Source organism: Malus sylvestris, chromosome 15 (assembly GCF_916048215.2).
Source record: "Malus sylvestris chromosome 15, drMalSylv7.2, whole genome shotgun sequence".
Taxonomy (NCBI): domain Eukaryota; kingdom Viridiplantae; phylum Streptophyta; class Magnoliopsida; order Rosales; family Rosaceae; genus Malus; species Malus sylvestris.
Window position 1 is genome coordinate 43,413,418 of NC_062274.1, and position 16,232 is coordinate 43,429,649.

Here is a 16,232-nt window from a genome sequence, read left to right on the forward strand (position 1 = left end):
CAAGTGCATAATCCGATGCATCACACATCAATTCAAAGGGAATGGACCAATCCGGGGGAGTTATGATGGGTGCCGTGGTGAGGAGCTCATTGAGATGCTTGAATGCCTTCTCACATGCCTCGTTGAACTCAAATGACACATCCTTTTGTAGGAAACGGCATAGGGGTTGTGCAATCTTGGAAAAATCCTTGATAAATCGTCTATAGAATCCTGCATGACCAAGGAAAGAACGAACCTCTCTCACCGAAGTGGGAGAGGGTAAGTAGCGTACAAGATCTATTTTAGACTTATCAACTTCAATTCCACGTTCAGAGATAATATGACCCAAAACAATACCTTGTTATGACCCAAAACAATACCTTGTTTAACCATAAAATGGCATTTCTCCCAATTTAACACAAGGTTTGTTTCAACACAACGTTTCAAGATTAAAGTGAGATTACCCAAGCAATTATCAAATGAATTACCAAATACACTAAAATCATCCATGAATATCTCAATAATTCTCTCAACATAATCAGAAAAGATGCTAACCATACACCTTTGAAACGTGGCAGGAGCATTGCACAAACCGAATGGCATGCGTCGATATGCAAACGTTCCAAAGGGACAAGTAAAAGTGGTCTTTTCTTGATCATCCGGGGCAATAACAATTTGATTATAACCGGAGTATCCATCAAGAAAGCAATAAAAGGAATGACCTGCTAACCTTTCTAGCATTTGATCTAGGAACGGCAATGGGAAGTGATCTTTCCTTGTGGTTGCATTTAGCTTCCTATAATCAATGCACACTCGCCAACCGGTTTGAATTCGGGTGGGCACAAGCTCATTCTCCGCATTCTCGACAACCGTCACTCTAGATTTCTTGGGCACACATTGGATAGGTGAAACCCAACGGCTATTGGAGATGGGATAAATCACCCCACAATCTAGAAGTTTGATTATCTCCTTTTTCACAACTTCCATCATCGGAGGGTTAAGACGGTGTTGAGCCTCTTTAGTTGGTTTGGCCCCCTCCTCAAGAAATATGTGATGCATACAAGTCGTAGGGCTTATACCTTTAATATCGGCCAATGTCCATCCTAGGGCAGATTTGAATTCCTTCAACACACGCACTAGCTTCTCCTCCTCTTGTGCCGTGAGGGATGAGGAGATGATGGCAGGTAGTGTCTCATTTTCCCCCAAAAAGATGTACTTCAAATGGCTTGGTAGGGGTTTGAGATCAAGTATGGGTGCCTGAACGATGGATGGAAGCAACTTGTTAGTCGAAATTGGAATGGAATTAAAGTTAGGAGACTTACCACCATGCTTAGGTAGTGACTCAAGGGCAGCAACCAACTCAAAAATTTCATCACTAGGAGGCACGACATGGCCTAGTCCATGTATGCCGTGGGTTACACTAGAATCTGCCCCCTTGGTTGTGAGTTCCATTCCTCGTGTAATGACTTTTTCAAGCGCATCGTCATTCAAATCTTCAAGATATCCCTGCGCCAAAGAGTCAATTATATCAATAGAGAAACATGAATGGTCCTCACTAGGGTACTTAATGGAATCAGAAAGATTAAAATTAACAACTTCCCCATCAAATTCCATGGACAACGTTCCACTATACACGTCAATCTTCGTTCGGGCCGTCTTCATGAATGGCCTTCCAAGGAGGATGGGCAATGAAGAAGCATGATCCGATTCATCCATTTCGAGCACATAAAAATCTGCTGGGAAGACTAAATGATCAACCTGCACCAAAACGTCTTCTAACACTCCCTTTGGATAAGCGTTAGATCTATCGGCCAATTGTATGATTACACCATCATGTTTCAACTCACCTAAGTTCATAGATACATAAATGGAGTATGGCATAACATTTATAGAGGCTCCTAAATCTAGCATGGCAGATTTGAAACGAGTGTTACCAATGACGCACAGAATTGTAAAGCTACCCGGATCTTTGCATTTGGGGGGTAGTTTACGTTGCAAGATGGCGGAGACATTTTCACCTACCTTCACAACCTCCTTGGTTGAAATCCTCTTCCTAGTGGTGCATAGCTCCTTTAAAAACTTCGCGTATCTCGGGACTTGCTTAATGGCATCCAACAAGGGTATGTTGACTTGAACTTTCCTAAGTGTCTCAAGGATGTCCTTTTCAGCTTCTTCCTTCTTTGTTTGCACAAACCTGCTAGGAAAAGGAGCATTCGAAGGCACAACATTAGTAGAAACCGAATTTGACACATTCTTACCTTTATTGGATGAATTGGACAGATTTGGAGCCATGGGGGCTTGCGGCATATGTGTGTCCACCTTTGCCGTGGGTGGGCATGCTTCCTCCTCCTCAAATTGAAGTTTTTCATCCTCTTTGTGACCTGTTTTTTATGAAGAACCTGCCCCAATCTCTTTTCCACTTCTCAAGAGTATGGCCTTTGCACTTTCAAAGCCTCCCTTCGGGTTTGGAATGGTAGAACTGGGAAGCCTTCCTTGGTCTCTAATCTGCCCAACAACCTCGGCAATCTGCCCCATTTGCTTCTCTAGTTGGTCCACTCTTTTGTTTTGATTTTCCTGCCCATTAATCAAAGTGGTTAGTAACTTAACAAGTGTATCATTATCCAAAGCATTACCTGAAGTATTTGGGGCAGATTGTGGTTGGACTTGAGGGGGTGCGTATGGTTTGTTGTAGAAGCCCGGGGGTTGTTGCCTAAAGCCTCCTTATGGTTGGGCTTGTTGTGGCTCTCTCCATTTGAAGTTTGGATGGTCTCTCCACCCCGGATTATACGTATTGGAATATAGATCATGTCTTGGTTGATTTTGGCTTTGAAACCCAATGGCATTAGCGCTCTCCCATCCACCATTCTCAATGAGTTGAGGACACTTTTCGGATGCATGTCCTTGGATAGAACATACGCCACACACCATGGGTCCTTGAATCTTCATTCCCTCGGCCATCTGTGAAACAAGAGAAGTAAGATTAGCTAATTGAGATTGAATATTGGAAGTGGAACTTACCTCATGCACTTGTTGCCGTGGGGGTCCTCTTTGGCCTACACCCTCGTATTGTTGAGCGTTCAATGCTCGATTAGCAATCAAGATTTTTGCAGCCATGGGCATTTTGTCTACCAATGCTCCACCCGCCGAGGCATCGAGCATTTGACGTTCTAGTGGTAGGAGCCCTTCGTAGAAGTATTGCAAAAGCAATTCCTCCTTCATCTGATGATGTGGACAAGAAGCAACAAGTGATTTAAATCGTTCTTAATATGTAGGAAAAGACTCACCTTCATCTTGTTGAATTCCACTTATTTTTTTACGAAGAAGAATGATGCGAGAAGTTGGGAAAAACTTCTCCAGAAACGCCCTCTTCATACTCTCCCAAGATGTAACTGTACCGGGAGCCAACTCGTATAACCAATCCTTGGCTTTGTCCATTAAAGAGAATGGAAAAGCCTTCATCTTTAAAATACTTCCGTCAACGGTAACCAGAGTCATACTTGAGCACACCACTTCAAATTCTTTCAAATGTTTGTTCGGATCCTCCATGGACAGCCCATGGAACTTTGGAATGTGGTGGAGCAAACTTGACTTTAACTCGAACTCTTCGGTTTTACCTTGAGCAGCCATGGGATATTGGATACACAATGGTGCGGCATTATCCAAACCCGAGGCGGCAAGCTCCTTGAGCGTGAGATCCTCCTTGTGCTGTTGTTTCCTTCTTCTTCTCAAAGTTCTCTCGAAGTCGTCGTCAAAGTCTATGATGTGAAAAATAAGTTAACACACAAAATTAAACCCTCTTTTTATCAAATGTAGTAAAGTATGTAAGTAGGGATCGTTCTAGGCCGGGGATTAGGAGGGATTGCTAAACACTTGAAAACTGACTTAAAAACATAAAAACAAAATTTAAAACACTAAACTAGACTCAAAGAATGCAAAACTATACTTTAAAATACTTAAACAAACATAAAACTCAAAACAGCAACCTAATGACTCAAAATTGCCTAAAAACCACTTTCTGGGCAGTTTTGAGAACCTAACAAGAACTTGGACGAAGTTGGATGAAAACTTGAATCAAAACACTTAGAAACACAAATCAAAACACTTTCTAACTAATCTAAGACTTCAAAATAAAGGGGGATTTGTTTTGGACGAAAATTGAAAACAAAACAGAAACTTTAAAACAAAACAGATTGTAAAACGTTTTTGGATGAAAAGGATGGATAAAAGGCTAGTTAGGAGGTTCTTCTCCACACATGACATACTTGCAAACAAAATGATTTTCAGTTGTTCTTTCAATAAATTATGAAACTCAACACCCCAAGTTAATTAGATACGCTTAAATTAACCTTCAAGTTCTCCTTAAGTTAATGAATTGGATGGAAAAACGCATACAACAATTCAAAGCATTCCTCAAAGGTTCCTTACGTGATGAGCACAATAAAGATACAATCAAGAATCATGAAGCACAATGAGAACTATAAGTGTTGAATCGTTGAATCCGTCATGGCCCAACGCCTATTTGCTCGAACCCGTCACGTTGAATCGTTGGTGGCTGAAATACAGAGTCTCAAAGAGGAGATTAGAGGACTCAAGCATGAAAATAAACAATTGCACAAGCTTGCACACAGTTATGCCACAAACATGAAAAGGAAAATTGACCAGCTGCAGGAAACTGATGGTCAGATTTTACTTGATCACCGGAGGTTTGTGGGTTTGTTCCAACAGCATCTACCTTCGTCTTCTGGGGCGGCACCGCGTAGTGAAGCTCCAACTGATCAACCTCCGATACCTCCTCCTTCCGTGGCCCCACCGACTGCTGAGACTTCGCCAACTACTGCAACTCCGCCGACTACTACGACCTCTCCCAAGCAGCCTTTGTGAAGGCTCCCTCTTGTATTATGCTATGTTTCTTTATTTCCCAGTTTGCTGTTCATTTCCACGAAGTTTAATGTTAAAATCCTTTGCATATTTGTTAATGTTTCAAAATAGAAAGTCACAACCAAAAATAATTAAACAAGTAATAAAATTGACAATCAAGCAGAATAAATGGGTTGCCTCCCTTAAAGCGCTTGCTTTAACGTCTTCCAGCCGGACGATGAACACAATTACTCCCCACTGGAGCCCACGGCATGCAAGGGAATGTCCTCCACAACATGCTCAACAAAGTTCTCATAGATTACATCCTTGAACGGAAATGGATAGTGATGTTTGTTGATGGGTGCGTTGTGTTGCCTAAGGTTCATGTTCATACGCCCACCATCGGGGATTTGCTTGGGTACCTGCACCAAAGAAGGGAACCACCTATCAACTTTAATGGAAATTGGATTTGGATTAGGTGGATTACCTATGTGTTGTGATGAAGTGGCAGCAATGTGAACATTCTTCCCCATGGTGCGTTCGGCCAATTTGAGCATTTTGAGAGCAGTGGCCGTATGGTCCTTGTGCGCCACTCCAATTCCCTCGTCTTGCATGGTTCTTGATGCATCCTTTGTGCCTGGTGCTGAACGGTCCAGTCCTATCTTTTCAATTTTATCAATGGCACAACAAGAATGAACAACATTAGGAGTCTCAATGGATTCAGAAATTTTGAAACTAATCATGTCACCACCAAATGCCATAGTGACTAATCCTTTGGCCACATCAATCTTCGTTTGAGCCGTTTTCATGAATGGCCTTCCAAGGAGGATGGGCAATGAAGGGGCATGGTCCGATTCATCCATTTCGAGGACATAGAAATCTGCCGGGAAGATTAAATGATCAACCTGCACTTAAACGTCTTCCAAAACTCCCTTTGGATAAGCGTTAGATCTATCGACCAATTGTATGATTACACCATCATTTTTCAATGCTCCTAAGTTCATAGATGCATAAATGGAATATGGCATAACATTTATAGAAGCACCTAAATCAAGCATGGCAGATTTGAAACGGGTATTACCAATGACACACGGAATTGTAAAACTCCCCGGATCTTTGCATTTGGGGGGTAGTTTATGTTGCAAGATGGCGGAGACATTCTCACTTACATGTACCACCTCTTTCTCCCGGACACATTTCTTTGTTGTACAAAGCTTCTTTAAACACTTGGCATACTTCGGGATTTGCTTTATGGCATCAAGGAGGGGAATGTTGACATGCACCTTTCTAAATGTCTCTAGAACATCTTTTTCCTCCTCTTCGTTCTTTGATTGCAAAAATCTGCTAGGAAATGGGACATTGGGCAGATTAGTGTTCGAAATCACAACATTTGGAACATTCTTACCTGAGGTGGACGGATGGGATGTCTTAGATGGCTGCGGCATGGGTGATGGTACCCTTGCCGTGGGGTAGGTGTTCTCATCTTCTTCGAGTTGTATCTTCTCATCTTCCTTGTTTCTCACCTCTTTTCCACTTCGTAATGTGATAGCCTTTGCAGATTCGAAGCCACCCTTTGGATTGACCACCGTAGTGCTTGGTAACTTACCATTTTCACGGAATTGCCCCAAAAATTCGGCCATTTGGCCCATTTGCTTCTTCAGCTCATTAACCTCCTTTGCTTGGTTCTGCATTCCCTGCGCCATGGTGGTTAGTAACTGATATGTTTTATCATCATTCATAGACGTACCTGGGTTAGTTTGGGAAGATTGTGCCTGAGGAGGTGGTTGTGGTTCCATTGGCCTTGGAAAGAAACCCGGGGGTTGTCGGAATCCACTTTGTTGGCCATATTGTGGTGCATCTCTCCATCTGAAATTGGGGTGGTCACGCCATCCCGGGTTGTATGTATTGGAGAAAGGATCATTCCTTGGTTAGTTTTGATTCCCATAACCCACAGCATTGGCCGATTCCCATCCTCCATTCTCAATTAATTGAGGGCATTGATCAGATTGGTGTCCTTGAATGGAGCATACACCACAGATTGTAGTTCCTTGCGTTTTGGGGCCTTCAACCAACTGCGATAACATAGACGTAAGGTTAGCCATTTGGGATTGTAACTCAGAAATAGAACTTACCTCATTGACATGATGTGGCCGTGGGGTGTCTCTTTGCCCAACACCTTCATATTGTTGTGCATTGAGTGCTCGATTCGCAATGAAAGTTTTGGCATCCCTAGGTGTCTTATCCACTAGAGCTCCTCCCGCGGAAGCATCTAACATTTGCCGTTCAAGTGGTAAAAGACCTTCGTAAAAGTATTGAAGAAGTAACTCCTCATTCATCTGATGCTGTGGACAAGAAGCAACAAGTGATTTAAATCGTTCATAATAAGATGGAAAAGATTCACCTTGGCTTTGCTGAATTCCACTTATTTTTTTACGAAGAAGAATGATGCGAGAAGTTGGGAAAAACTTCTCTAGAAACGCCCTCTTCATACTCTCCCAAGATGTAACTGTACCGGGAGCCAACTCGTATAACCAATCCTTGGCTTTGTCCATTAAAGAGAATGGAAAAGCCTTCATCTTTAAAATACTTCCGTCAACGGTAACCGGAGTCATACTTGAGCACACCACTTCAAATTCCTTCAAATGTTTGTTCGGATCCTCCATGGAAAGCCCATGGAACTTTGGAATGTGGTGGAGCAAACTTGACTTTAACTCGAACTCTTCGGTTTTACCTTGAGCAGCCATGGGATATTGGATACACAATGGTGCGGCATTATCCAAACCCGAGGCGGCAAGCTCCTTGAGTGTACGGTTGTCCATGGCTATACCTTGCTCTTCTCCACCCACTTGTGTCGTGGCCTTCTCTTCAACCTCAACTTCTTGCTCTTCTAATTCAGGCTCGGGACTAGGAGGATTAGACTCTTGCAATTTCTTTTTCCTTCTCAAAGTCCTCTCAAAATCACCGTCAAAGTCGGAGATATGCTCACGAACAGGTTGTGAGCTACGGGTCATAAACTAGTACCTAAAAACAAAGAAAACAAAACAAATCAGCAACTTAAACAGAAACTTAAACAAAATACAATAATTCGAAAGAAAACAATCCAAGAGATTAGCAAAGTTGCTAATCCCCGGCAACGGCGCCAAAATTTGATGTGAAAAATAAGTTAACACACAAAATTAAACCCTCTTTTTATCAAATGTAGTAAAGTATGTAAATAGGGATCGTTCTAGGCCGGGGATTAGGAGGGATTGCTAAACACTTGAAAACTGACTTAAAAACATAAAAAAAAAATTTAAAACACTAAACTAGACTCAAAGAATGCAAAACTATACTTTAAAATACTTAAACAAACATAAAACTCAAAACAGCAACCTAATGACTCAAAACTGCCTAAAAACCACTTTCTGGGCAGTTTTGAGAACCTAACAAGAACTTGGACGAAGTTGGATGAAAACTTGAATCAAAACACTTAGAAACACAAATCAAAACACTTTCTAACTAATCTAAGACTTCAAAATAAAGGGGGATTTGTTTTGGAAGAAAATTGAAAACAAAACAGAAACTTTAAAACAAAACAGATTGTAAAACGTTTTTGGATGAAAAGGATGGATAAAAGGCTAGTTAGGAGGTTCTTCTCCACACATGACACAATTGCAAACAAAATGATTTTCAGTTGTTCTTTCAATAAATTATGAAACTCAACACCCCAAGTTAATTAGATACGCTTAAATTAACCTTCAAGTTCTCCTTAAGTTAATGAATTGGATGGAAAAGCGCATACAACAATTCAAAGCATTCCTCAAAGGTTCTTTACGTGATGAGCACAATAAAGATACAATCAAGAATCATGAAGCACAATGAGAACTATAAGTGTTGACGAGGCATTCGTTACTATGAAGAGCATGAAACTAGTGCCAAGAATTCATTCAACGCGATCGTTTTCAAGCGACCTTCACTACTTGTGATTATAAGATTGTAACTATTAGGTGAAACTCCCTCATAATCTAGCATCATATTCATGCATGAAAACTAAGCGTGCACTCTCAATCAACATACACAAATAAGTTATCAATCAAGTAGATGAACGAATTGAATCCGCAACTTATGAAATAACAACTGAATGTAATCAAATCATATTGCAAGCATGTACATGGTTTCGAATCACCCCCCAACTAAGGGGGGTTTAGTTCCTCATACTCACAATACAAAGATACATAAATTTAGACATTAAAATCAAAGGAAAGAAAACACCTAAAATGCTCCAACTTGGAAAGCAAGTGCATCAATGGATCTCCCTTCCTCCTTGTTGCGGCATGAAGCTTGTGGACAGATTTTTGGGTGGATTTATGGTGTAGAATGGATGGGGAATGATATGGAGGGGTTTAGGGTGAGTGTGGAAGAGTGTTTGATGGTTGGAAAGTGGTGGAGAACTAGGCAAAGAGGGTGGAAGAAGGTGGAATGGCTGTTATGTTTTCTAGGCACTAGAATGGTGTTTTTGGGGTGTTTTGCTTCCTAGGGTGTGTATGGACGAATTTCTGTGATAAAATGATGAATATGAGGGATTGTTCTTTGGCCAAGGGGTGTAAACATGTATTTATAGGCCCCAAAAACCTTAGAAAATCAGGTTAGGCTAGGGATGAAATGCATGGCAAGTTGGTGTGTGTGGTGTGCAATGGTCCAAGGGTGAAAATGAAGTGATGATGCAAAGTGTGAAGGGTAAAATGGAGTGGTGTTGCAGCTAGGGAGCATGAATGATTGTGTACATTGCATAGAGATGGAAAGGGAGGTGAAATGTGTCAACAAATGGGTCAAAGGTGCAACAACATTTGTGACAAATGCCCTTGGATTCCAAATGTGAATGATGGAGCATCAATTGGTGCATGTAATGGATGTAAAGGTTGTCTAAAATCTAATGGGTGAAGGGAACAAGAGGTATCAAGCAATTGAGTGAAATAATTAAATGAATTAAAGCATGAAATCAGAAATTATGTAGGGGACAAGAGTGATCAAGCATGGCATGGGAATCCAAAGGGAATTCTATGTGTTTTGCATGGCAAGGAGTGTGCAACTTGGAGTGACAAATTTTTGGGCTAAATTCTTTATCTTTTGGACACTAATTCTTCACATTCTTGGCCTCTTTAGTTCTCAAATTCGTCCATCCACTTTGGCCCATGCATTTGCTATCCATTCTAAGCCCGAAACATGCTCCAAAGGCCTCCAAAATGCATCTTCTTGCATACTTTGTACTTAGAGTCTTTCACTTTGCATGTGGGCTTCTTTGCATGTGTATGAGTTGTCATTGTTTATCCTTGCAATTACACACACACACTTGCACACACATATGCCCAAAACGTCCATCCTCATGCATGCAATCCATTTGAGCCCAATATTGATCCAACATGCACCAAAATGCACTTTTCTTGCCAAGGTTGTTATTAAGACCTACAAACAAATGAAAATGGCTTTAAACACTAAAATAACTAAAGAAACACAACGTAAACGCACAAGAACAAGCCAATTAAGTCGCATAAATATGCTCCTATCAGTCTAAGATATGCTCATGAACAGGTCGGGAACTTCGAGTCATGCACTAGTACCTAAAAACAAAGAAAACAAAACAAATCAGCAACTTAAACAGAAACTTAAACAAAATACAATAATTCGAAAGAAAACAATCCAAGAGATTAGCAAAGTTGCTAATCCCCGGCAACGGCACCAAAATTTGATGTGAAAAATAAGTTAACACACAAAATTAAACCCTCTTTTTATCAATTGTAGCAAAGTATGTAAGTAGGGATCGTTCTAAACCGGGGATTAGGAGGGATTGCTAAACACTTGAAAACTGACTTAGAAATGTAAAAACAAAGTTTAAAACACTAGATTAGACTCAAAGAATGCAAAGCTCACGTTTAAAATACTAAAATAAACCAATAACTCAAAACAGCAACTAAAGGACTCAAAACTGCCTTAAAAACACTTTCTGGGCAGTTTTGAACACAAAGCACCAATTTGGACGAATTTGGGTTTTAACTTGTACCAAAACACTTAAAAACATAAACCAACACACTTTCTAACTAATCTAGGACTTCAAAATAAATGGAAAATTGATTTGGACGAAAATGAACTAAATGGACAAATTGCAAGGAAAACAGATTGTAATAGAAACAGATTGTAACACAAAGTTATGAATAATCAATGGATGATGGAATGGCTAAGGGGTTCTTCTCCACACATGAAATATATGCAACCTAAATCAATTTTCAGTTATCAATTTAATAAGTTATGAATCTCAACACTCCAAGTTAATTAGGTCCGCTTAAATTAACCTTCAGATTTCCCTAGAATCATTGAATTGGATGAATATGCATCGCAAACAAATTATTCCCAACAAGTTCTTTATATGAACAGCATGATAAAGACACAAGTTAGAATCATTACGTTCTTTGGAAATCATAAGCATCGACAAGGCATTTGTAACTATGAAAAGCATGATACTCTTGCCAGGAATCTACTTAACATGATCGTGACTAGCGACCTTCACTACTTACGAATATAAATTCATAACGATTAGGTGAAACAAACTTATATCCTAGCATCAAATTCAAGCATGCAAATTAAGCGTGCACTCTCAACCAACATACAAGAATAAGTTCTAAATCAAATGGTTAAGCAAATTGTATTCACGACTTATACAACGATAACTGAAAGTAATAAACTTATTTCACATATATAATCATGGTTTTGAATCCACCCTTAGCCAAAATGAAATTAGCCAATCATACTTAAAGCAAAACAAAGATTACATGAATTAGACATTAAAATCCAAAGAAAGAAAACACCTAGAATGCTCCAACTTGGCAGCAAGTGCATCCAAGATTCCTCATTTCCCTTGCTTGTGGCAGATTGGTTTGTGGACAGGTTTTGGGTAGTTCTATGGTGCAGAAAGGTTTATGGTGAGTGTAGAGGAGTGTTTGATGGTGGAAGGGTGGTGGAGAACTTCGGCAAAGAGGGTGGAAGAAGGTGGAGTGGCTGTGATATTTTCTGGGCACTAGAATGGTGTTTTTGGGGTGTTTTGCTGCCTAGGGTGAGTATGGACGAATTTCTGTGATGAATGGTGAATATGAGAGTGTGAACCCTTTGCCAAGGGGTGTAAACATGTATATATAGGCCTGATAGGAGCACATTTATGCGACTTAGTTGGCTTGTTCTTGTGCATTTATGTCGTGTTTCCTTAGTTATTTTAATGTTTAAAGTCATTTTCGTGTGTTTTCAGATTTTATGGACAAAGTATGCAAGAAGATGCATTTTGGAGGCCTTTGGAGCATGTTTCGGGCTTGGAATGGATAGCAAATGCATGGGCCAAGTGGATGGACGAATTTGAGAACTAAAGAGGCCAAGAATATGAAGAATTATGGTCCAAAAGATGAAGAAAACAGCCCAAAAATCTGTCACCCCAACTTGCATTCCTTGCCATGCAAACCACATAGAATTCCCTTTGGATTCCATGCCATGCTTGATCACTCTTGTCCCCTACATAATTTCTAATTTCATGCTTCAATTCATTTAATTATTACACTCAATTGCTTGATACCTCTTGTTCCCTTCACTCATTAGATTTTAGACAACATTTACATCCATTACATGCACCAATTGATGCTCCATCATTCACATTTGGAATCCAATGCCATGTGCAACACATGTTGTTGCACCTTTGACCCATTTGTTGACACATTTCACCTCCCTTTCCATCTCTATGCAATGTACACAATCATTCATGCTCCCTAGCTACAACACCACTCCATTTTACCCTTCACACTTTGCATCATTACTTCATTTTCACCCTTGGACCATTGCACACCACACACACAAATTGCCATGCATTTCATCCTTAACCTAACCTGATTTTCTAAGGTTTTTGGGGCCTATAAATACATGTTTACACCCCTTGGCCAAAGGACAATCCCCCATATTCATCATTTTATCACAAAAATTCGTCCATACACACCCTAGGAAGCAAAACACCCCAAAAACACCATTCTAGTGCCTAGAAAACATAACAGCCACTCCACCTTCTTCCACCCTCTTTGCCTAGTTCTCCACCACCCTCCAACCATCAAACACTCCTCCACACTCACCCTAAACCCTGCCATACCATTCCCCATCCATTCTACATCATAAAACTACCCAAAATCTGTCCATAACCCAATCTGCCGCAAGCAAGGGAAAGGAGGAATCTTGGATGCACTTGCTACCAAGTTGGAGCATTTTAGGTGTTTTCTTTCCTTTGATTTTAATGTCTAATTTTATGTATCTTTGCTTTGTGAGTATGAGGAACTAAACCCCTCTTAGTTAGGGGGTGATTCGAAACTATGTTCATACTTGCAATATGATTTGATTACATCCAGTTGTGATTCATAAGTTGTGAATTCAATTTACTTATCCGTTCATATAAAAACTAATTTGTGTATGTTGGTTAAGAGTGCACGCTTAATTTTCATGCATGAATTTGACGCTAGAATATAAGGGAGTTTCACCTAATCGTTATAAACTTATATTCACAAGTAGTTGCTAGTCACAATCACGTTAAGTAAACTCTTGGCATAAGTTTCATGCAAATCATAGTAACGAGTGCCTCGTCAATGCTTATGTTTTTCATAGAACTTAATGATTCTTGCTTGTATCTCTATTATGCAATTCATGTAGGGAACTTGTAGGGAATGTTTTGGGTTGTCGTATGCAATCATCCAACCTAATAACTTGTGGAAAAACTGAGGGTTAATTAGTGCAATTCACGGTTAATTTGGGGCGTTGAGTATTCATAGCTTATCGAAAAGCAACTGGAAATCGTTTTGTATGCAAGTGTGACATATGTGGAGAAGAACCTCCTAGCTAATCTTCCATCCATAAGTTTCATTCAAATTCACTTACAATCTGTTTTGTTTTACAAAGTTTGTTTTGTTTTCAAATTCATTAAAACCAAAATCCCCCTTTTACTTTATTGTTTCAAAGTGTTTAATTTATGTTTTGGTTGTGTGTTAGAGTGTTTTGATTCACCCAAATTTGTCTAAGAATTTGTTTACTTTGTTCTTGTCTTAATTTAATTATTTTCGTCGAAAATCAACCCCATCTTATTTCTTTGAGTCATATTAATTAGAACTTGTCTTAGATTATGTTTTTAAGTGTTTTAGTTCATTAGAAAACCAAAATTTGTCCAAGTTTGTGTGAGAGTCCCAAAATTGCCCAGATTGTGTTTTTAAGGTAGTTTTGAGTGTTTAGGGGCTGTTTTGAGTCTTTTGGTTTGTTTTAGTGTTTTAAAGTATAGTTTTGCATTCTTTGAGTCTAGTTAGTGTTTTAAACTTTGTTTTCACGTTTTCAAGTCAGTTTCCAAGTGATTTAGCAATCCCTCCTAATCCCCGGCCTAGAACGATCCCTACTTACATACTTTACTACAATTGATAAAAAAGGGTTTAATTTGTGTGTTTAGTTATTTTACGCATCAAGGCCCCAAAAACCCTAGAGAATCAGATTGGGCAGTGGGGAAAATGCACAACAAGGAGGGTGAATTTGTGGTGTGCAATGGTCCAAGGATGAAAATGGAGCAATGATGCAAAGTATGGAGGGTAAAATGGAGTGGTATTTCAGCTAGGGAGCATGAATGATTGTGTTCATTGCATGGAAATGAAAAGGGGAGGTGAAATGTTTCAGAAATTAGTCAAAGGTGCAGCAACATGTGTTGCACACAGCATTGGATCCCAAATGTGGATGATGGAGCATCAATTGGTGCATGGAATGGTTGTGAAAGTTGTGTGAAATCTGATGGGTGAAGGGAACAAGAGGTATGCAGCAATTGAGTGTGATAATTGAGTGAATTGAGGCATGAAATCAGAAATATTTTAGGGGACAAGGATGATTAAGCATGCATGGGAATCCAAATGGAATGCTATGTGGTTACACGGGTAGGAGTGGGTGTTCTTTTGTGGCTGAATTCTTGATCCTTTGTACATTAATTCTTCACATTCTTAGCCTTTCATTAATTCTTCACATTCTTACCAAGAAAAAACCACTTTTACATGCCCTTTTGGTACATTTGCATATCGTCACATGCCTTTTGGTTTATGTAATGCACCTGCCACATTTCAAAGATGCATGATGAGCATATTTTCGGATTATGTAGAGAAAATAATTGAAGTTTTCATGGATGATTTTAGCATCTTTGGTGATTCTTTTGATGGTTGCTTGCATAATCTAAGTTTGATCTTAAAACGTTGCGTTGAAACTAACCTTGTTCTTAATTGGGAAAAATGTCATTTCATGGTTAAACAAGGCATAGTTTTAGGTCATATAATCTCTGAAAAGGGTATTGAGGTTGATAAGTCAAAAATAGATCTTGTACGTCACTTACCCTCTCCGACTTCGGTTAGAGAGGTTCGTTCTTTTCTTGGCCATGCAGGTTTCTATCGTAGGTTTATCAAAGATTTCTCAAAAGTGGCACAACCTCTTTGCCGTCTCCTACAAAAAGAAGTGGCGTTTGAATTCACTAAGGAGTGCACGGCATCATTCAACCAACTTAAGGAGTTGTTGACTACGGCACCAATCATTATCCCACCAGATTGGAGCCTACCTTTCGAGCTTATGTGTGATGCGTCCGATTATGCGTTAGGAGCTGTTTTGGGACAAAGGAAGGACAAGAGGCCGCATGTCATCTACTATGCCTCACAGACGTTGAATGATGCGCAGTTGAACTATTCCACTACGGAAAAAGAACTTCTTGCCGTTGTTTTTGCTTTAGATAAGTTTAGATCATATTTAATTGGGACTAAAGTAATTGTTTTCACTGACCATGCAACTTTGAAGTACTTGCTCACTAAAAAGGAAGCCAAACTGCGGCTAATTCGTTGGATGTTGCTACTTCAAGAGTTCGATATTGAGATTCGTGACAAGAAGGGAAGTGAGAACGTGGTGGCTGACCACCGAAGCCGCATGGTGCATAATGAGGAGTGCCAACCCATTGTCGAGACATTCCCCGATGAACAATTGTTGTCCATAAAGGTTAGTGAGCCTTGGTATGCCGATTTGGTAAACTTTTTGGTGTCAAAGTAAATTCCAAGCACTTTCACTAGGCACCAACGTGATAAACTTAGGCATGATGCACGGTTTTATGTGTGGGATGATCCATATTTGTGGAAATTTTGCCCGGATCAGATTGTACGTCGATGTGTGCATGATTCTGAATTTCGTTCAATTTTAAGTTTTTGTCACACATATGCATGTGGTGGTCATTTTGGCACACAAAGAACAACACTTAAGGTGTTACAATGTGGGTTCTATTGGCCTAGTATCTTTAAGGATGCTAGAACTTTTTGCTTAACATGTGATAAATGCCAAAGAATGGGTAA

General features: G+C 39.8%; 1 protein-coding gene across 1 annotated transcript; it reads right to left on the reverse strand.

Annotated features, from left to right (window-relative positions):
- Window positions 1-7,074: 7,074 nt before the first annotated feature.
- LOC126602998 (uncharacterized) lies at window positions 7,075-10,586 on the reverse strand. The gene is made up of 3 exons (XM_050269778.1): window positions 10,434-10,586; window positions 7,315-7,857; window positions 7,075-7,105 (listed from the first exon to the last, which is right to left on the reverse strand). The coding sequence occupies exons 2-3, from the start codon at window positions 7,845-7,847 to the stop codon at window positions 7,075-7,077; spliced, it is 564 nt and encodes a 187-aa protein (XP_050125735.1). The 5' UTR covers window positions 7,848-7,857; window positions 10,434-10,586.
- Between the last annotated feature and the right edge of the window lie 5,646 nt (window positions 10,587-16,232).

Bases quoted from the DNA above. Each gene is read 5' to 3' on its own strand.
- LOC126602998 (XM_050269778.1), bottom strand. From the start codon at position 7,847: ATGACCCGTAGCTCACAACCTGTTCGTGAGCATATCTCCGACTTTGAC. The intron at 7,106-7,314 runs GTTTCTAGAGAA...GGCAAATGTTAG, and splicing joins TGGGAGAGTATGAAGAGGGC to ATGCTTCCGCGGGAGGAGCT.